Here is an 18,942-nt window from a genome sequence, read left to right as displayed (position 1 = left end):
CCTACCTCATCCACACCACCACCTCCATTCAACACTAAAGCCTTATTCACCTACCTTGACAGCTTAGTGATGATATCTACTTTGTGGATAGGAAGCTTGACAGTGGTCTTGATACACTAAAGGATCGTCATGATCACTATTTGACCTTGTCATGGAAACCACGGACAAACAGAAAGAACTGAAGGAGATGGTGAAGCAACTCATGATCTTTCTGGGCATGCCACCCCCCCCTCCATCACCTCCGCCTGCACCATCATTTCGACAGACGGCAGCAGCCACCAGCCCCTAAGCAACATCCTTGGACAAAGGAAAAACAATAGACATAGATTAGTGTTTCGTTTAATTTTGTTCAATCTAGTAGGACCTTTTCTTTGTAAATATGTTCAAAGATTGATAGTTTGTTTTTGATTTTGTTGATTTGTTCTAAATTTGTTTCTTTTAAATTCTGTTTCTTTTGAAGTTTTATTGAATAGCTATGACAGTCGTCTTCTTTGATTTTTATTGCACTTATTGCCTTTTTGTACATATTTGCCCATACTGCCTATATTTCCATACTTCTACTGGTTGTCCATTTCCCTTGCCAATTCCCCGCAGCAGCTTTTGTATACACTGCATGCCTATGAATTTCCTCATGCATAACCTTTGCATAGCTCAGGCAACTCTTTCGCTACTGCAGAATCGCACAGTTGTATTTCCCTGCATAGCCTATGCAACATCTATTGCCTCTTATGCAAGACCGCATGGCTTATGCACCTTACCTATGCACATGTTCTGGATAAAGACTTAACTCGCATAACCTGTGCACTTTTTATGCATCCCTTTAACTTGAATTCTCATACTGTAACTCTTTCTTTTTGTTCTTATTTTTACAATTCTGGTCAATATTATTTGCTTTGAGTTTTGGATATCTATCGCTTGAGACATTGAGGACAATGTCTAATTTTGAGTTTGGGGGTGCACATTTTGATTTTTAGCTTTATTTTTCACATTTTGAGTATAAGAGCATCTCATCCCATTTCATTTACATATATTGTAAATATTTCATATACATCCATACATACATATTCATTACACATTTACACACACATTATACATCATTTAGAAATTGTACAAATTGCATACAAATAGGCTTACTCCATTTAGTTCATGCATTACTCATTTTAGGAATCATACACCATGCATTAAAATCTTTTGCCAAATCCCTTGAGTATTGAAAATGTGCCTATGAGAGTGATTTGACTCACCTTTTAGTTGGGTTTGTGGATTGAAAGTTTCCTAAAAGGTGCAAGGTTTTGAAGTGTCTATCCCTTGCCTATATCTTCTTAGCCAAAAAGCCACCCAACTAGTCATTTGGAGATGGAAGTGTTTAGAGGGAATTATTGGATATAAGGTAGTCAAATGATGTCTCACCAATCCTAGAACAAATTTTCTAAACCTTTCAAGGCGAAATACCAGCTTGTACTTGAAAAGAGAGATGATTAGGCATTCTTTGATTTAAACCTTCTTATTTTAAACCTTTGGCCCTTTTTCCCAATTAAAATTTATCCTTGCAAACCCCTTTGAGCCTTTTTGTCCCTAATTTTTCTTGAAATCCTTATTGCTACCTAGCCAATGAACCAAACACTCCAACCCTTTTCATGAGAATAATATTGAATATTAGGTACACTTTCTAAAAAAAATAAAAAATAAAAAATATACAATAAAAGGGAGAAGAAATACTTGTCACCTTGTAAAAGTGCTAGTATATGTGCTTTTCACTATTGCCATTCAAAATGAAAGAAATCCACCCAAAGTATCAAAAGAAATGAGTTTGGGGGTGGCAATTTTAGGGACAATCATCAAAAGAAAATACAAAATACAAGTTAAAGTATCAAAATGTCCCTCCATTTTTATGTGTTTTGTAAACTATGCTAGCACTTGACAATTCTCATTGTGTATTTCTCTCCTCCATATATATATATATATATATATATATATATATATAAAAAAAAAAGAGAAAAAGAAAAAAAGTATAATAAAATAAGAAATGTACCTTATGTTGTCAAGATTGAAAATATTCTCATGCTTTGAATCCTTTTTACCCATTTTTCTTCTTAGCCTCATTTTTTGAACCCCATGGCCCCATTACATCCCTAAAAAGACCTTTGATCTCTTGATAGTATTTGCTACATTAGTGGAGATAGGAGTAGGGAATTTGCCTATGGGATTGGAAAATTATCCATTCATTCATTTAATTCCATCATTCTATATAGAGACACTTTGACTATTGATTGTTCTAGAATTCCTTTTGAGCATGACTCTCTCTTTTGATTGGTTGGTTTGGGGATTTGAATGATAATTGACTTGATGGCTAAGCGGTGAAAGCTTGGATAAGCATTAAATTCTTTGCATTTTGAAGGATGGGTATATGGATTGTTGGTATGGCTAAAGGTGTGTTAAGTTACCTTAATGAGTGATTTTCATAACTCTTTGGATAAGGCACCCTTAAAAATTTTGCACCACATTTTAAAGTTTGCTTGAGGACAAGCAAAAGCTTGAGTTTGGGGGTATTTGATGCACATATTTTGCATAGTCATTTAGGTCTAATTTCACAATCATTTTATTTGGTTATTAGTCATTTTTAGCTAATTTCATTAGTTATTTAGTTAGTTTTCCATAATTGTCAACTTTGGATTAATTTGTAATTTTTGCTTTGTTTTGTAGGAAAAATGGTGTTTTTGAAGGACTAAAGAGAATTTTGCCATTGAGGAGTGTCTTCTACAGCAAAAAGATGCCAAAAGCAAGTTTTCAAGCTAAAATATGCATAGACCAAATCGTGCATAACTTGTCGCATAAGCTATGCGCTCGCATAAGGAGGAAGAACACTGCTCGAACCAAATTAAATGTGCATAAGGAGATCGCATAGCTTATGCACATTCTCACCTCCCTTATGCAGATTCACGAAATTGTGCATAACCTATGCACCAAGTCATGCAAATTCGCATAAGTGACCTGTAATCAGCTAAAATCGCATAAGGGATCGTGATAACTTATGCACCCACTTATGCAGTCCCATAAAGAGTTCATTAATGAGCTGGCAGAAGATTCCCTTAATGTATTCCTCCTAGAACATACTATTTTAGGGCTCCATGTCAGAAAAATGCTATATATAGTCCCATTTTCTCATTTTAGAAGAGAGGCAAGGAGCAAAGAAAGAAAGGAGGAGGCTAAGCAGAATTTGAGGAGTCATTTTCACCTTCCACACCATTTTTAACCAAGATTTGCAGATTTCTTCCTTCCTTTACATTTTTCCACATTTCTAGTGTTTAATTTCTTACTTCTTAGCTTAGATTAAAGCTTTATTTCCATTTAAACTCATCATAGCTTGTAAGCATTATGGATAGTGAGTAGTTTACTTTTGATTCTGGAGTAAGGGTTGTAATATTTGAGATATTTTGTGGATTTTGATTGGGTAATCCATATTTTGTGGTCTTAATGAGTTTTATTCATTTCTTGTATGCTTAATGACATGCTTAATGTAGGATCCCATTGAGTAATGTTCTTAATCCATGGTTGAAGCACCGAAAGGAGAAGGCCTTGTGATAGATAATCAGGAAATTGGACTTAATTAACTTAGACCTAGAAATAGGCTAAGGATTAAGAGGATTCACAGATTAATTAAGGAACTTAATGGGTCTTAATTAATTCTAACTCCACGAAAGTAGGATTAGTTTGATTAAGGCACTCTTTGTCTCACTCGAAAGGGAATTCAAAGGATTTAAGAATTAATCTCCTTAAAACTCATAAGTTTCATAAGATTGGACAACCAATTTAAAATCCCAAAATAGCTCGAATATGAAACCCTAACTCCTAATCATCTTTTTACCATTGTTAATTTCTAATCGAATTTAATCATTTGCCAATTTAAATATTGCCATATCTGAACTTGCTTATTTCTATTTGATGCAATTTTAGTTTAATTAATACATTTTTGAATAGAATATTAATTTTGCACATTTAGATTTCATACTCCATTACCCATTAATTCATCATTTTAATCTCATAAATACTTCAATTTAGTCAACTTTTATATCGAAAATTCAATCATTAACACAACTCCTCGTGGGATCGATATTTTTCTATACTACTTGTACGACCCGTGCACTTGCGGTTGGGACGCATCAATATGCTTCCTCCCGAAGGGTATGATAAAGCTAAGAAGGGCCAAGTATGTAAACTCATCAAATCCCTCTACGGCTTAAAGCAAGCAAAGCATCAATCGAATAAACAATTCACTAGAAAGTTGAAAGAATTCAATTTTCATCAATCTCCATCTGATCATTGTTTTTTCACAAAGACATCTAAGAATCAGTTTCAAGCTCTCTTGGTTTATGTTGACGATGTCTTGATCACTAGAACACGTGAAGATGACATCCTTGCTACTAAAAAATTCCTTGATTCCAAACTCACTATTAAGGATCTTGGCTATGTCAAGTACTTCTTGGGCATTGAATTAGCTCGATCATTCAAAGGTTTATTTCTCAATCAGTGTAAATATATCATGGATATGGTTATCGATGCAGGTGCAACCTTTCCTATGGCTAAAGGTCTTCATTTAACTACTGATATGGGAGATTTAATGCCAGATCTAGAAAAGTATCATTGAATTGTGGGCAAACTCTTGTATCCCAGCATGATAAAGCCTGACATTACATTCCCTGTACAACAACTAAGTCAATTTTTGCAAGCCCTACGTCTTCCTCATTAGAACGCTGCTGTGCAAGTTTTTAAATACTTAAAAAGGCAGTCCCTCCAAAGGCATATTTTTTTTGGCCTCATCGTTATTCACTCTAATCGCATATTGCTATGCGGATTGGGTAGTCTATCCAACAAGCCGTCTCTCCATCATTGGTTATTGTATTTTCTTAGGCTCTACTTTTGTCTCGTGGAAATCGAAAAACAAACCACAGTGAGTCGTTTCTCTGCGAGGCAGAGTACAGAAGTATGGCAAACACAGTTTGTGAGCTCAAGTAGATTTCTTTTCTTCTTCGGGATTTCCAGGTTGATGTGCCAAATCCCATGCCCTTACACTGTGATAGTCAAGCTACTATACACATCGGTAGTAATCCCACTTTCCATGAGAGGATCAAATACATAGATATCGATTGCCATGTTGTACGAGACAATGTTACCAGCAAATTCATTTCACCAGTTCACACTTCATCTCGCCTACAGCTTATAGATATTTTCACCAAGACCATATCAGCAACAGGCCTCAATTTCATATAGTCCAAGTTGGGATTGGTTGAATTCACCAGTCTGCACCTTGAGGGGGAATGAAGAAATAGTTACTGATATAATATATCGCAGTTCACTGATAGTTTAGTCTAGTTACTAAATGGCGCCAAATTTGTTAGTAAGCAGTTATTTAGTTCAGCAGGTAGTTAGAATTCTCTAGTTTCTTCTCACATGTACATAAACATGTACAGATGATTATTTCTATTAGATCAATGAGAATATTTTTTCTCTCCAATCTTCTTGTTTTTCTTCCTCTATACTCTGTTCATCTTTATTTTGTTGTTCTTCGTTCATTATTCAATGGTAGTTAATGATATTAATTTTATGTAATAATCGTAATAGTAGTTTATATCAGTTAATGACTTGATAATAACATTAATGATGATTTATTGGTAGCAATGACAATTTCAATTGTAAGCATGATGATGATGATGATGGTGAAAGTTCAAGTTCTTATCATGTAGTCTCCTAGAAAAACCGTTATTAGAAGACGTGGAATGTGCAGTTTGTTCTTAAAGCTAATTTCGAAGATGAAGATAACAATAATATTCTTGCAATACCTATTTGCATTATTCCCCGACAAGATAAGCTGATTTTGCACTTCACTAAGGACGAATCTTACTCAGTTAGCTCAGGGCACCATGTTGCAAGAATTGTAAAGAGGAACCAAAAGGTCCAAGAGAAGCCAGAACAACCACTTCCTGTGGAAAGATACTTGGAGGTTTAAACTACCACCAAAATTTTCAATCTTTCTCTGCAAGTTAACTAAGGAAAGAATTGATAGAAATAAAGCAAAGTATATGCAGTAAAGGAGATTAAGTTGTTTTATTCAGTAGCAAATGACTTGCTTAAATAGCCAATTTACAACAGTAATAAACAAAGAAATAGGAACTAACTATAAGACTAAAAATCTGCAAAAAATCAGCAGCTATCCCAAAGACCAGAACAAACAATAGACATGGTCAAATAGAACGTGAATAACAATTTTATTTAACATTCCCTCTCTTAAACTGATATCAGTTTAACAAGATGCACCCTCTCTTAAACTGGACAAACTCCAAGTAACCTTCTGAACTTCTCAAACATGGGTAATTTGAGAGCTTTTGTGAAAATATCAGCTAACTGGTCTTCACTTCTGCAGTAGATGAGATCAATCACTTTTTCATTTGTGAGTTCACGCAGATAATGATATTTGACATCTATGTGTTTACTGCGACCGTGCAAAACTGGATTTTGAGAGAGTTTTATAGCAGAACTGTTATCACAGTAAATCTCAATTGCTTCTTCCTGTATGAATCGCAATTCGGTGAGAATTTTCTTCAGCCAAATAGATTGACATGCACAGGAGGTTGCTGCAACAAATTCCGCCTCTGTCGTCGATAAAGTAACAATTGGTTGCTTTTTTGATGACCAAGATACAGCTGCCGAACCCAACATAAATACATGACCAGAAGTACTCTTCCTATCATCTTGATCACCTGCAAAGTCGCTATCAGTGAAACCGATTAAATTAGACATGACACCCTTCTTATAAAACAACCCAAAATCTCTAGTTCCCTGCAAATAACGGAGGATCCGCTTGGCTAATAAATGATTCTCTGTTGGATTCTCCATGTATCGACTAATTAGACCGAGAGAACATAATATCAGGCCTTGTGGTAGTTAAATACATTAAGCTACCAACAATCTGCTTGTAGAGTGTACTGTTAACTTTCTTCCCTTCGTTATCCTTACTTAACTTTACTCCAAATTCCGTTGGTGTAGTCACAGGATTGCATTCTTTCATTAAGAACCTGTCCAAAATTCCCAGCAAATACTTCTTTTGAAATTGAAATTCCAAAGGGAGATTGAACCACTTCAATGCCAAGGAAATAATGCATCATGCCTAAATCTGTCATCTCAAAATCTTCCATCATAGACTTCTTAAAATTTTTAAACATGAGAGCATCATTTCCAGTAAATATGAGGTCATCAACGTATAGACAAGCAATAGTAATCTTCTCTTTTTCAGTTTTCACAAACAGAGTATATTCATATGGGCATTTGTGAAAACCATCTCTCAAAAAATGTGCTTCAATTTTACTGTACCAAGCACGTGGGGCTTGTTTCAACCCATACAAAGCCTTTTTTAATTTATAAACTTTGTGCTCACTTCCTTTCTTAATATAACCAAGTGGTTGATCAACAAATACCTGCTCCTTTAAATCACCATGTAAGAAAGCTGACTTTACATCCAGTTGAAAGATTGGCCATGATTTTTGGGCTGCAACTGCAATCAATAAACGAATTGTGTCATGGCGAGCTACTGGTGCAAACACTTCAGTGTAGTCGACCCCAAACTCCTGCTTGTAGCCTTTCGCTACTAAGCGTGCTTTAAACTTGTCTACTTCACCGTTCTCATTAAGTTTTGTTTTATACACCCACTTTACTCCAATTGTTTTAACACCATCGGGAAGCTCAGTTAGCTCCCAAGTTTGATTTCTTTCAATCGCATCGATCTCGTCATCCATGGCTTGGCGCCATTTAGACTCCTTGACAGCATTTTCAAATGTAGTAGGATCACAATCTGACAAAAAAGCAAAGTGAGTGTCAGTTTGATCAATTCCAGTTACCTCATAGTCTGACATCGATGCTGGTCTGTGTCTAACACGATGAGAATGTGAACTTGCTGGTTCACTAGATTGTTCTTCAGATGCTGTCAATGGTGGTAAAATTTCAGGAGTTGCAGGAACTTCATGTTGAGCATCTTCAGAAGAGTTTGATGAAACAGTTTGCTGGGGAAGATTTTCAGTAATCTTTTCTTCAAAATCTAACATGGCAGAAACTTCATTTGTAGCAGCTTTTCCATTCCACTCCCAAAAAACTTCTTCATAAAAAACAACGTCACGGCTGCTTAGAATTTTCTTAGTGTTAGGATTATACAGCTTATAAGCTTTAGATTGTTCACTAACACCAAGAAAAATGGATTTTTCTCCCTTATCATCCAGCTTTTTCCTTTTCGCATCAGGAATATGGGCATAAGCAACACACCCAAATATCCTGAAATGATCTACACATGGTTTTCTTCCACTCCATGCTTCCTCTGGTGTCATATTTTGAACAGACAGAGTTGGACTTCTATTCAAAATATGTATGCTCCATGCAACCGCTTCAGGCCAAAAATTCTTTGGAACATTACTCCTTGTTAAAATGCTTCGCACCATGTTAAGAATTGTACGATTCTTCCGTTCGCTAACACCATTCTGTTGAGGCGTATAAGCTGCAGTTAATTGCCTCTGGATCCCATTTTCTTCACAAAAACTTGTGAACTCATGAGAAGTGTATTCTCCTCCACGGTCAGTACGAAGAGCAGTTAAGAAGTTACCGCTTTCTCTTTCAACAAGCACTTTAAAGCGTTTAAAAGCATCAAATGCTTCTGATTTTTCCTGCAAAAAATACACCCATATTCTTCTACTGAAGTCATCAATGAAGGTTATAAAGTATCGTTTACCACCATTGGAGTTTGGTTTTATTGGACCACAAAGATCTGAATGAACTAACTCCAGCACTTGTTCTGCTCTACGTGAGTTTCCTGTTGGGAATGAACTGCGTGATTGTTTGCTAACAACACAGCTTTCACAAATTTCTGCAGGAGCTGCAATTTTAGGAAGCCCAGTCACCATGCTCTTTTGATACAAAGTTTTCAATCCATTAAAATTTAGATGACCATATCGAAAGTGCCACAACCATGCTTCATCTTTTAACTTTGCAGTAAAACATGTCTGCTCAGTTTTATAAAGATAGAGAGGAAACAACCTGTTTTTAGTCATCTTGACTTCAATAATCAAATGTTGTTTGTCATCAAAAATTTTGCAAACTCCGCCTTTGATGGAGATTTCATAATCCTCTTCTTGTAACTGACCAACACTAAGAAGATTAGTCTTTAACTCTGGAACAAAAAGAATATTAGCTAAAGTGGGAGTAAAATCTCCATTGATTTGAATTGAAATTTGTCCTTTCCCCATGACTGCAACTCTGGAGTTATTTCCCAACTTCACAGTATCTCTAAAGGATTCGTCAAGAGTAGAGAAAACTGACTTATCTCCACTCATGTGATTGCTACACCCGGTGTCAAGAAACCACAGATTTTTATTAGTTTCTTCTTTTGTTTGACAAACCATAAGCAAAGTGATTTCTTCTTCTTCTTCTTCTTGTTCAATAAAGTTTGATTCCTCTCCTTGTCTTTTTGACAAATCAGTTTGACATTCATATGCAAAATGACCAAACTTGTGGCATCGATAACATTCAATTTTGGATTTGTCAAAGGACCTCGAGTCATAGCTACTTGTTCCTGCTCCATGGCCGTTGTTGCCTCGGCCTCTGCCTCTACCACGACCCCTGTTACTGCCTCTACCTCTTCCTCGACCAGCTACATGAAAATCAGTTGAGACTTTCAAAGCTACTTCTTCTTTATCCTGCTGGGTAATTTTCAGTTCATGAATCAATAAAGAGCTTTGTAATTCGTCAATTGAAAGCTCATCAACGTCATGAGATTCTTCAATAGAACAAACTACAAAGTTAAACTTTGCCGTCAATGTACGAAGAATTTTTTCAACAATAGTAACCTCCGCTATCTTATCACCATGGATTTTCATCTTATTGATGATTGCCATCACCCGAGAGAAATAATCTGATCGTCTCTCCGTTTCATTCGAGTGTTTCAAACTCGAACGGTATTTGAAGTCTTTGCCTCTTTGCCCTTGTTGTTCCTTGATATTTCTTTTCATGGAATCCCATATTTGCTTAGAAGTATCCTTAGAATTGTTTCTAAGATTGAACGATCAATTGCTTGAAAAAGATAATTCTTTGCCTTGAGATCCTTCAGTTTCGCTACATCTATCTCTGTTTTCTGTGCTTCAGACACTGCTGTGCCTGGGGCTAGTTCTGAAATGCCTTCAGAAACCACTTGCCAATACTCTTTTGATCTTAGGAAATTTTCCATCAACATGCTCCAATGATCATAATGACCATCAAAGCGAGGAATTGCAGGTTGCACAAAATTTTCCGACCATTTTTGCTACAAACACTCAAACTCTCTCCCTTACGTGTTTCGCTCAAACCTCTCGTGTTGAACTCTCCTAACCCTGCTCTGATACCACTGATAGAAATAAAGCAAAGTATATGCAGTAAAGGAGATTAAGTTGTTTTATTCAGTAGCAAATGACTTGCTTAAATAGCCAATTTACAACGGTAATAAACAAAGAAATAGGAACTAACTATAAGACTAAAAATCTGCTAAAAATCAGCAGCTATCCCAAAAACCAGAACAAACAATAGACATGGTCAAATAGAACGTGAATAACAAATTTATTTAACAAGAATACCCGCACGCCAAATCCTTCATAAGAGAGTCCTACATGTGTCAAAGGAGAGTTCTTTTTGAGGAGATGGGGAATCTCTCGAACACATTCGTTTTGTGCCCGAGAGCGCAACAGGTATACTTATGCTCTCCATTCAGTCTTCGTTCAGACAGGATTAATAGCACTAGTACATATCTATAATAATATAAATAACCAAAAAATAATAACCAATAAAAAAATAATAATTTATAATATAAATAAAATATAATTATGCAAAGTGTAACTAATAATTTATAAAAAAATAATATAAATAACCAAAAAATAGACAAATAATAAAATTAAGCTTAAAACCTCTATCATTACAGCAAGGCCTCATTAGCAATACCCCATTACATATTAGAATTGTGTAGATAGCACCTGACACATCATTGGTTAAATGTAATGCTCACTAGGAAAATAAACTGAGAATCTGTTCCAATACGCTTCACTGAGGTAAAAAATGGCAGTCTGCCCCAATAACAAAAACTTAACAGTACAGAGCTACAGCATTGTTTTAGAGTCATGAGTAGCTCTGAAATGAGATTATCATTCTTCAGGTGATAAAGTGATTGAAATTTGAAAGTACCCAGAAAAAAAAAAAAAAAAAAAAGCTTTCCATGTACATGTTTGTATTGAAAGGCATAAATAATTATTCATGTGAAAAAGGAAAAACCTCCCTGCCATTGGAGGCATTTGCAGATTGGTCTGACATCGGAAAGGTGGATATTCACTTGTGGGCTGTGGTCCATCCACCTTCCCTTTCGAGTAGGTAAAGGCACGTTAGGAAAGAAATCTGAAGAAATTTCCAGGGGTTTTCGGTCTCAACATCCATGATTGCCCCTTCTGTCTGTCGTATGCAACCAGATCACATAGGCACTGAAAATTATTGCCCAGGTTTAATATCCAAGCAGTCATCAAAAAGCTTAATTTTCTTGTCACGGACACAGATCAAGATTTCAGTGATTCCATTAAGAAAAAAAAAAAAGAAATCATTGAGATCCATTTGAATGGAAAAAGCTTGGGAAAAAAAATTGAATGGAAAAAGCAGCAAGAATTTGTGACAATATACATAACCCAATTCAATTCATTCCAATCAAACAATAATCACAATCAAGAATTCCAACAAAAACATTTCATGAGATTGAAATCTTTGATTCATGCTTCCCTATGAAGAAGATACAAAAGGGTTAGATCTGAACTTGCTGACTTTCCTCTGATCTCCACAATTCAAACCACACCCACATTGGGGACACTCCTCAAAATTATCAATAGGAAATCCAGCACCAGCAATCCCAACAGAGAATTCCAGATCATCCCTATTTCTTGACACCTCAATGATATCAATCCACATGAAAAACAACTTCACACTAACACCCTCCAAGCTCGAAAGCTTCCCTCTAGATATGTACCCTTTGATGGTTGACTTGTATCTTATCTGATAAGATCCTTCAAGAGAAAAGCTGCAAATACCATTCAAGAATGCAGAAAATTTACCTGTTGTCTTAACAAGATCATAGCCAATAACTCCCTTGGGGAGTAGCCCTATAGGAAAGCTGTAGTCACTGAGGATGTCATATGCTGATGGCTGCTGGATTCCAGATGATGATGATAAGTACTGTGAAAAAATGAGGTTTAGGCAAAGAATCATTGACAGAGATGTGCAGGTTTTATGGTAAAGTAGAGACATCTCTCCGTATGCTTAAACTTGTTGTTAATGTTCTTGATTTTTCTATTTTTCTTTTTCGTCTATATATATATAGCAAGACGAAGAAAGGAAGAGAAGGGAGAGTACTTGAATTGTTGAAGCGTAGCTGCAAAGGGTTTCTGTGGACGGTAAACATCACAAGATGGAGGGGCCTTGAAATGGGCTTTGTCCTTCTTCTTGCGGGTTAGGAAATGAAGGGCCTAGAATTTTTATCCAAGCCTTGGGCCTGTAAATTTTTTTTTTCTCTCTCTCTATAGTACGGCATACGTGTATGAGTGAGCAGACGAGGTCTGAAAGCTTCGCCTGTATACCGGTATGAGTTTATTAATGCATTCATTGCATGCTTATCTTCGAGGACGTAGGAAGGCTCAAATAGAGCTAGAGAAATATCAAATAATGAAAAGAGAGAGGAATTAACTGACCAATAATACCAATTATATGAAGCTTAAGGTATAGTCATTGCACTGTCTACAGCAAATTAAGATGATTGAATGAGCGAAAAGGACAGAGAGAGATACTTGCATTGTGAAACAGAAAGAAGACATGCTTAGCATGTGTGGATCGATGACTACCGTTTGTATTTTGTCTGTAATACCAAATCTCTGGAGGGTTGCCAGTAATTTTTTGACTCAGATGTGACTTGCGTACTTTCTGAATTTTGATAATGGCAAGTGGACCTGCTTCTTTATTTTGCACACTGTTTTGTGTCGTTTTATTTCGCCACGATTTCAAAACAGGAAATATATTTAAAGCACTGTTAATTTATATTTAAAAACTAATTTGGGGAAAAATTGATGTGATTGTTACAGTAGATTTTGTATCGTGCGTTTATATATATATAAACTTTAATCACATGCAGTATATAAATAGTACATAAAAAAAAAGTTGGCAGAAATAATGGTTGCGTGCCTTATTAAATCAAACCTATTTTATATTATCACAAAAATTATTATATTTAAATTTAAATTTAATAAATATTTTTAAAATTTAAACACATCTCAAATCATATTAAAATTTATTTTTAATAATTTAAATGTATGTTAAATCTGATTATTATTATTTAAAAAATATTTAAATTTATTTAAATTTATATATTTTAATTAATAACCTACATAAAAATTATTTTTATTAATAATTTATAATTTAAAAACTTAATAAGTTTATAAAATATTTAAATTTTATTTTATATAAAATAAAATATATAAATATTATTTAAAGAAAATATATTTAATATTTAATTAAATATTTATATAAATAAATTTAAATAATAGATATTCAATAAATAAAATTTAAATTCTTGATTAATATTATTTTTAAATACAAAATTATTTTAAATTTAATTATATAATATTTAAATTCGTATTCGATGAGATTGAGTATTTATAAAAAACTCAACTCCCTAATATTGTTGGCAAATAAACTCTCGTCTGCTTTCCTTTCTCCCTGTTCTTTTGTGTTGTCTCCAGAGTTCTAAAATCCTTCTTCTCGTCGTGCTCAGGCGATCTTCCTCTGTCCCGACAAATAAGGGAAGGTTTTCCTTCTTTTCATTTGATTTGTGGGTTCTTTGATTGTGGCTGTGGTATTCCTGTATTTTATCTTCCTTTGTTTTGCTTTTATATTCAAAGAGTAATTTTATAGTATCACGATAATTCAAGCACATATATATATATATATATATATATATATATATATGAAATAATAAATTAATGAGTAATTTACATACAAATAAAAATAATTATTTTTAGTCATTCTTATCTCTTTATTTTAAAAACAATTATATTTTTTTCAAATTCAATAGCTAATGCTTTTGTCATTCCACATATGTATGTGCATATAGCATATAATTTTTTGTATTGAAGGTGTGTTTTTCCAATGGCTGTGACGTTAATTTATTTTGGATCTATTTCGTGGTGTGACCTTTCTTTGTTATGAGATCAGAGAAGGAAACAACTGAAGGGTCTACAGATATCTGAGGATGCTCACTGACTCAAAATTTAGAGCTCTATTTCCTTCTTCACCATTGACACGCAGATAGAGCTTCTGGTGCTTAGTCTTGGATATTGACAGTGGCCATGACAATGCTGTTCTTTGTGTTCGGAGACCACTTTGTCTTCCGATAACCATGGGTTGCTATTTTGGGAGACCTCCGCTCAGTTTATTTCACCCATTTACGGGCAATGTTTCAGTTTGACCTTCTCCCACCGGTGTTAGCGTCTGGCCCCTTTTTTTAATGAATATAACCTCTGTCTTTTAAAAATAAAAACTCGCTTTATATTTCTGTGCTAGTGTGCTGTATTTTGAATCTCACCAATTATATATTTTTTTCAATTAATTTATAATTTTTCTTGATAAAAATCATAATTTAATTAATCTTTTTATTTTTATAAAAAATAAATTAGACCTTTAAAAATATATTTTGTTAATAAAATAATTATCTTATTAAAATTTATTATTAATGGGTTGAAAATTGTAAACATTCCATTTTTATAATAATTTAATCTAATAATTTTAATATTTATGATAATTTAGTTCTCGAATTTGCGTTGATTGTTTCCAATTAACAATAAACTTTAATTAACAAAATGATAATTACGTTAACAAAATATATATAAATATTAAATTGTAAAATATTCTTTAAAAAATTAACAAGAAGTTCGTAAAACCTTCTGGACTCGACTTCCTCCATTGTCGTTGGGAATCAAGGGAGATCATTTCTTCCATTCTCAACACGTACACTGTTAGCTTCTGCGTGCCAATCGGCGTAAAAATCACAAGAATTCGAAGATATTGTTCTGAAGACCTTTTGCATGGGATATTGTCGAGTAATGGCTGGTTCGGAAAGGCTTTTTGATCACTTTATCTGGGTCTGATTAGACCTTGCATTAGCATCTTCATCTTTATCATCGCACACTTGCATCTCCACGGCTCCTTCAATTGGGTTAGCTGAGGCTTCTTCTTGTATCCCCTCAGTTGATTTGGTTGAGGTTATTGGCTTCTTTTTTTACATTGCAAAAAGGATCAACTGGACCATCCCCAACACAACGCCAAATACGCTGGGCACCTGAAAATTTTTTGCATATCTGAGTACGAATCTGGATTTGGACATCTCATACTACGTAAATTTTTGACATAATGTATCAATTAGTTTGCAATGTTATATATAGATAAAAGTGATACTTTTATAACTACAGTAAATCAATCATTGCCTTAAATCTAATATGCAGTAATATCTTGATTTTTTTTTTTAATTTGCTACCTATTATATGAATTGAAAGGTGAAGAATTTACTGGTATATTTAAGTCTTTGACAAGCAAGGCATAAATTAACCAAATTCCTGCATTTAGGAAGAGGGAAAATAAAGCAAAAATGGCATGAACTCCACACTCTTCAGCTTTATCACTGTTTACTGTAACACATTTATAACATTAGAGACCAACAATGTTCTTCAAAATTATAGGCTAATAACCAAGGCACAAAGCAAGCTTATAGCCCTTTCTCTTTTAACAGCTTATGATAATTCCACAATTTATAGATAAAAGGATTCAAATTAAAGCGAATTCTTCACTTCTTATACCTTTAAAGGCGGAGAAAATTTATTGAAAATATTTGGCACACCATAATACAGTGCAATGTAATCAAACCAAACATATAGCAAAAGGTTAATTAATTACATACCATGGCTGATAGAGTTGCAGCATAAACAACCGTGGTCATTCCAACGCATAAAAGTCCTACAAAGGCGAGCCGCATTTTTCCACGCATGGCGAGAAGTGTTGCTGCGATCACCACCCCAAAAAATCCAACATTTAAAATCGCCACCAGCGTTGCCGTTTTCACCTGAAGAAACAAACCAATTCTTGAATCTCAGCTAATTAAAGAAAGATAAACCAATAAGCTATAGCTCGGTGGAAGTGAACTTGTCTCCATGATTTTGAAGCTTTAAGTTTGAGCCTCAATTGAAACTACCCCAAAAAAAATGAAATTGATATTTAATTAATATACATAATTAATTAACCTTCTTACCCTTGGGAGCGTAGATGAGAAAGAGAATGACATAGATGAACTGCAAAGCAGCACCAGTTCCATTCACAGTCACCACGAGCAAGCCATCTGGCTTCATAAGTCCATATATAGAAAGTCCACTAACTTGTCCCCAGTAATTGAGTTATGTAGGGCACCGCTTTGTAATTCTCCGTCGATTTCTTCTCCACCACCGTCGAAAATGTCTTTCTGCAGAGATATAAATATTCAAATAATAATAATAATAATTTTTAAAGGCAAATGTCACAAAGAAATCTTATTTTCATGGTTTTTACTCACATAGGAGAAGCAAAAACGATAAACGAAATGACGTTACCTGCATACACATAACATTAATTTAAAACAATAATCTCTTAAACTTTAATTTAAAATTATTATAATGGTTAATCAAAAACAATAATCTCTCTACAAAGTAGGAATAAAGTTGCAATACATCAATAATTCTTTTTTTAAATTTTGTAAGTGTGAAATATTCCATACACCAAGTTATTTTTTTTTTCATAAATATGATTAATAGAGAAAAAAGGTAACCAATAATGCCGACAGTGAATCCCAAGTTAGCGATGAAGAGATAAGAAATGGTTGAAGAAGAAGATGATGATGACGACGACGACTGCAGAGGTAAGGAATGCATGTGAAAAATTGGAAGAAGAAAGACGAGGATGTGTGGCTACTGCTGAAGGGAAACGATTGCAACAAAATAAATAAATGCTTTATACATATATCACTACAAGAAAATACCAGAATAAAAACCGAATTTAGAAACGGATTTATGTCGATTTATAACTTGAAACGGCTTTTGAAATGGAAATTTAATAGAATGGCTTAAATATATTAGAAACCAATTAGCAACCAATTTTGAAATCGAAATTAGAAATTGAAATTCGTCGGTTTCTAAATTATGCAGAATAATTTGGCGGCAAATTTAGCATCTGTTTATAAACCGATTACAAACCGATTTCTGAAACCGAATCATTTTCTGTTTCTAATTTAAAGGCTCAAAACTAGTTTCATTATACTTAAGTCATATTAGAAACTGAATATATCGGTTTCTAATTTCTTTCAATTTAATTTAGAAACTAATTACATTCGGTTTCAAAATAAAAGTATTATCTATTTATATTTAGAAACCGATTCGTATCGGTTTCAACATTCATATAATTTCCATTTTATTTACTAAAAATTAAAGTCTGTATAGAAACTGATTCCTATCGGTTTTAATTTCCCTTTATTATATTTAGAAACCGATTTATGTTGGTTTCAAAATGAATTTAATTATTAATTTTATTTATTGAATTTTAAGGATAAATTAGTAACCGATTCATATCGGTTTCTAATTACCTAAATTATTTAGAAACCGATTTATATCGATTTTAAAAGTAATGTAATTTCTATTTTTTTTACTAAAATTTAAAATCAAAATAGAAACCGATTCCTGTCGATTTCTAATTTCTTAATAGATTTACAAACTGATTGTTTTCGGTTTTAAAATTTAGCTTAAAAATTTAGAAACCGATTTTTGTTGGTTTCTATTTTCCTTTGTTATATTTAGAAACCTATCGGTTTCTAATTTCTTCATTGATGCTTAGAAATCAATAGCTTTCGGTTTCAAAATATATCTAATTATATATTTGATTTAATAAATTTTAAAGTCAAGTTAGAAACCGATTTCTGTTGATTCCTCTATATTTAGAAATCGAGTTTTGTCGGTTTCAAAATCAATGGATGAAATTTTAAACAAATTAGGAACCAATTTATATCGGTTTCTAATTCTTTTAGTTATATTTAGAAACCGATTACTTTCAGTTTCAAAAATTAAAGTGTTATCTAATTATTTTTATCTAATTTTAATTTTAAATATATAGAATTATATTAATTTTATTTTCATAAAACTATAGGGGACAATTTAATTTCAAATATATATATTATATTAATTTTTTTTCAACTATATTAATTTTTTTACACCATTCTAGAGAAATGTCTTTCATAAACTTACCCTATTAAAATAATTTAAATTAATAATTAATTATATTTTATAAAAATTACAAATAATTTACAAATAAATACTAACTTCATCCTAGCTCCATTCTATGTCAATAATTTTAAAATTTTTTATAAGAATTAAAACATTATTGGATAAATATTTTTATAAAAATAATATTAAAAATTAATTAAAATTTCTTTATAATATCATTGAAATGTAAAAATATGTAAAAAAAAAATAAATATATTGAGAATAATAATAATTAAAGTAAAGTTAAAAAATAATTAATATTTTCATAATTTTTTAAAATAACAAATAAAATAGGACAAAAAATTTCTTAATAAGAGTGCTAAATTACATAAAACTACGTAGTTTTAAGGATGGTTGAATTTAACAAACCTAAGATACTCCTCTGTTTTTCACTGTCGACCCTTGCTTCTTAAAGTTTTGATCACTCCCAGACGCGACGCTCTCAATTGAACGAGTGTCTTGCCGTCAAGCTAGCTGCTGCATTCCTTCACGAGCTTCTCGTCATTCAAATTCTGTGTATGTTTGG

The 18,942-nt window shown here is 33.3% G+C and overlaps 1 protein-coding gene and 1 pseudogene across 1 annotated transcript; both read right to left on the bottom strand.

Moving 5' to 3' along the window:
* Positions 1-11,725: 11,725 nt before the first annotated feature.
* On the bottom strand, positions 11,726-12,481 carry LOC131177656 (uncharacterized). Its single transcript, XM_058142737.1, has one exon. It carries the CDS (start codon positions 12,340-12,342, stop codon positions 11,821-11,823), a length of 522 nt encoding a protein of 173 aa, XP_057998720.1. The 5' UTR covers positions 12,343-12,481; the 3' UTR covers positions 11,726-11,820.
* A 2,635-nt stretch (positions 12,482-15,116) lies between these two features.
* LOC110639313 (bidirectional sugar transporter SWEET16-like) lies at positions 15,117-17,036 on the bottom strand (annotated as a pseudogene).
* Between the last annotated feature and the right edge of the window lie 1,906 nt (positions 17,037-18,942).

This window comes from Hevea brasiliensis, unplaced genomic scaffold (assembly GCF_030052815.1).
Source record: "Hevea brasiliensis isolate MT/VB/25A 57/8 unplaced genomic scaffold, ASM3005281v1 Scaf7, whole genome shotgun sequence".
In the NCBI taxonomy this organism is placed as follows: Eukaryota; Viridiplantae; Streptophyta; class Magnoliopsida; order Malpighiales; family Euphorbiaceae; genus Hevea; species Hevea brasiliensis.
The sequence above is the reverse complement of the archived record's forward strand: the minus strand, read 5'-3'. Positions and strand labels throughout refer to the sequence as shown.

Excerpts from the sequence above, each read along its gene's own strand:
- LOC131177656 (XM_058142737.1), bottom strand. The coding sequence starts at position 12,342 with ATGTCTCTACTTTACCATAAAACCTGCACATCTCTGTCAATGATTCTT.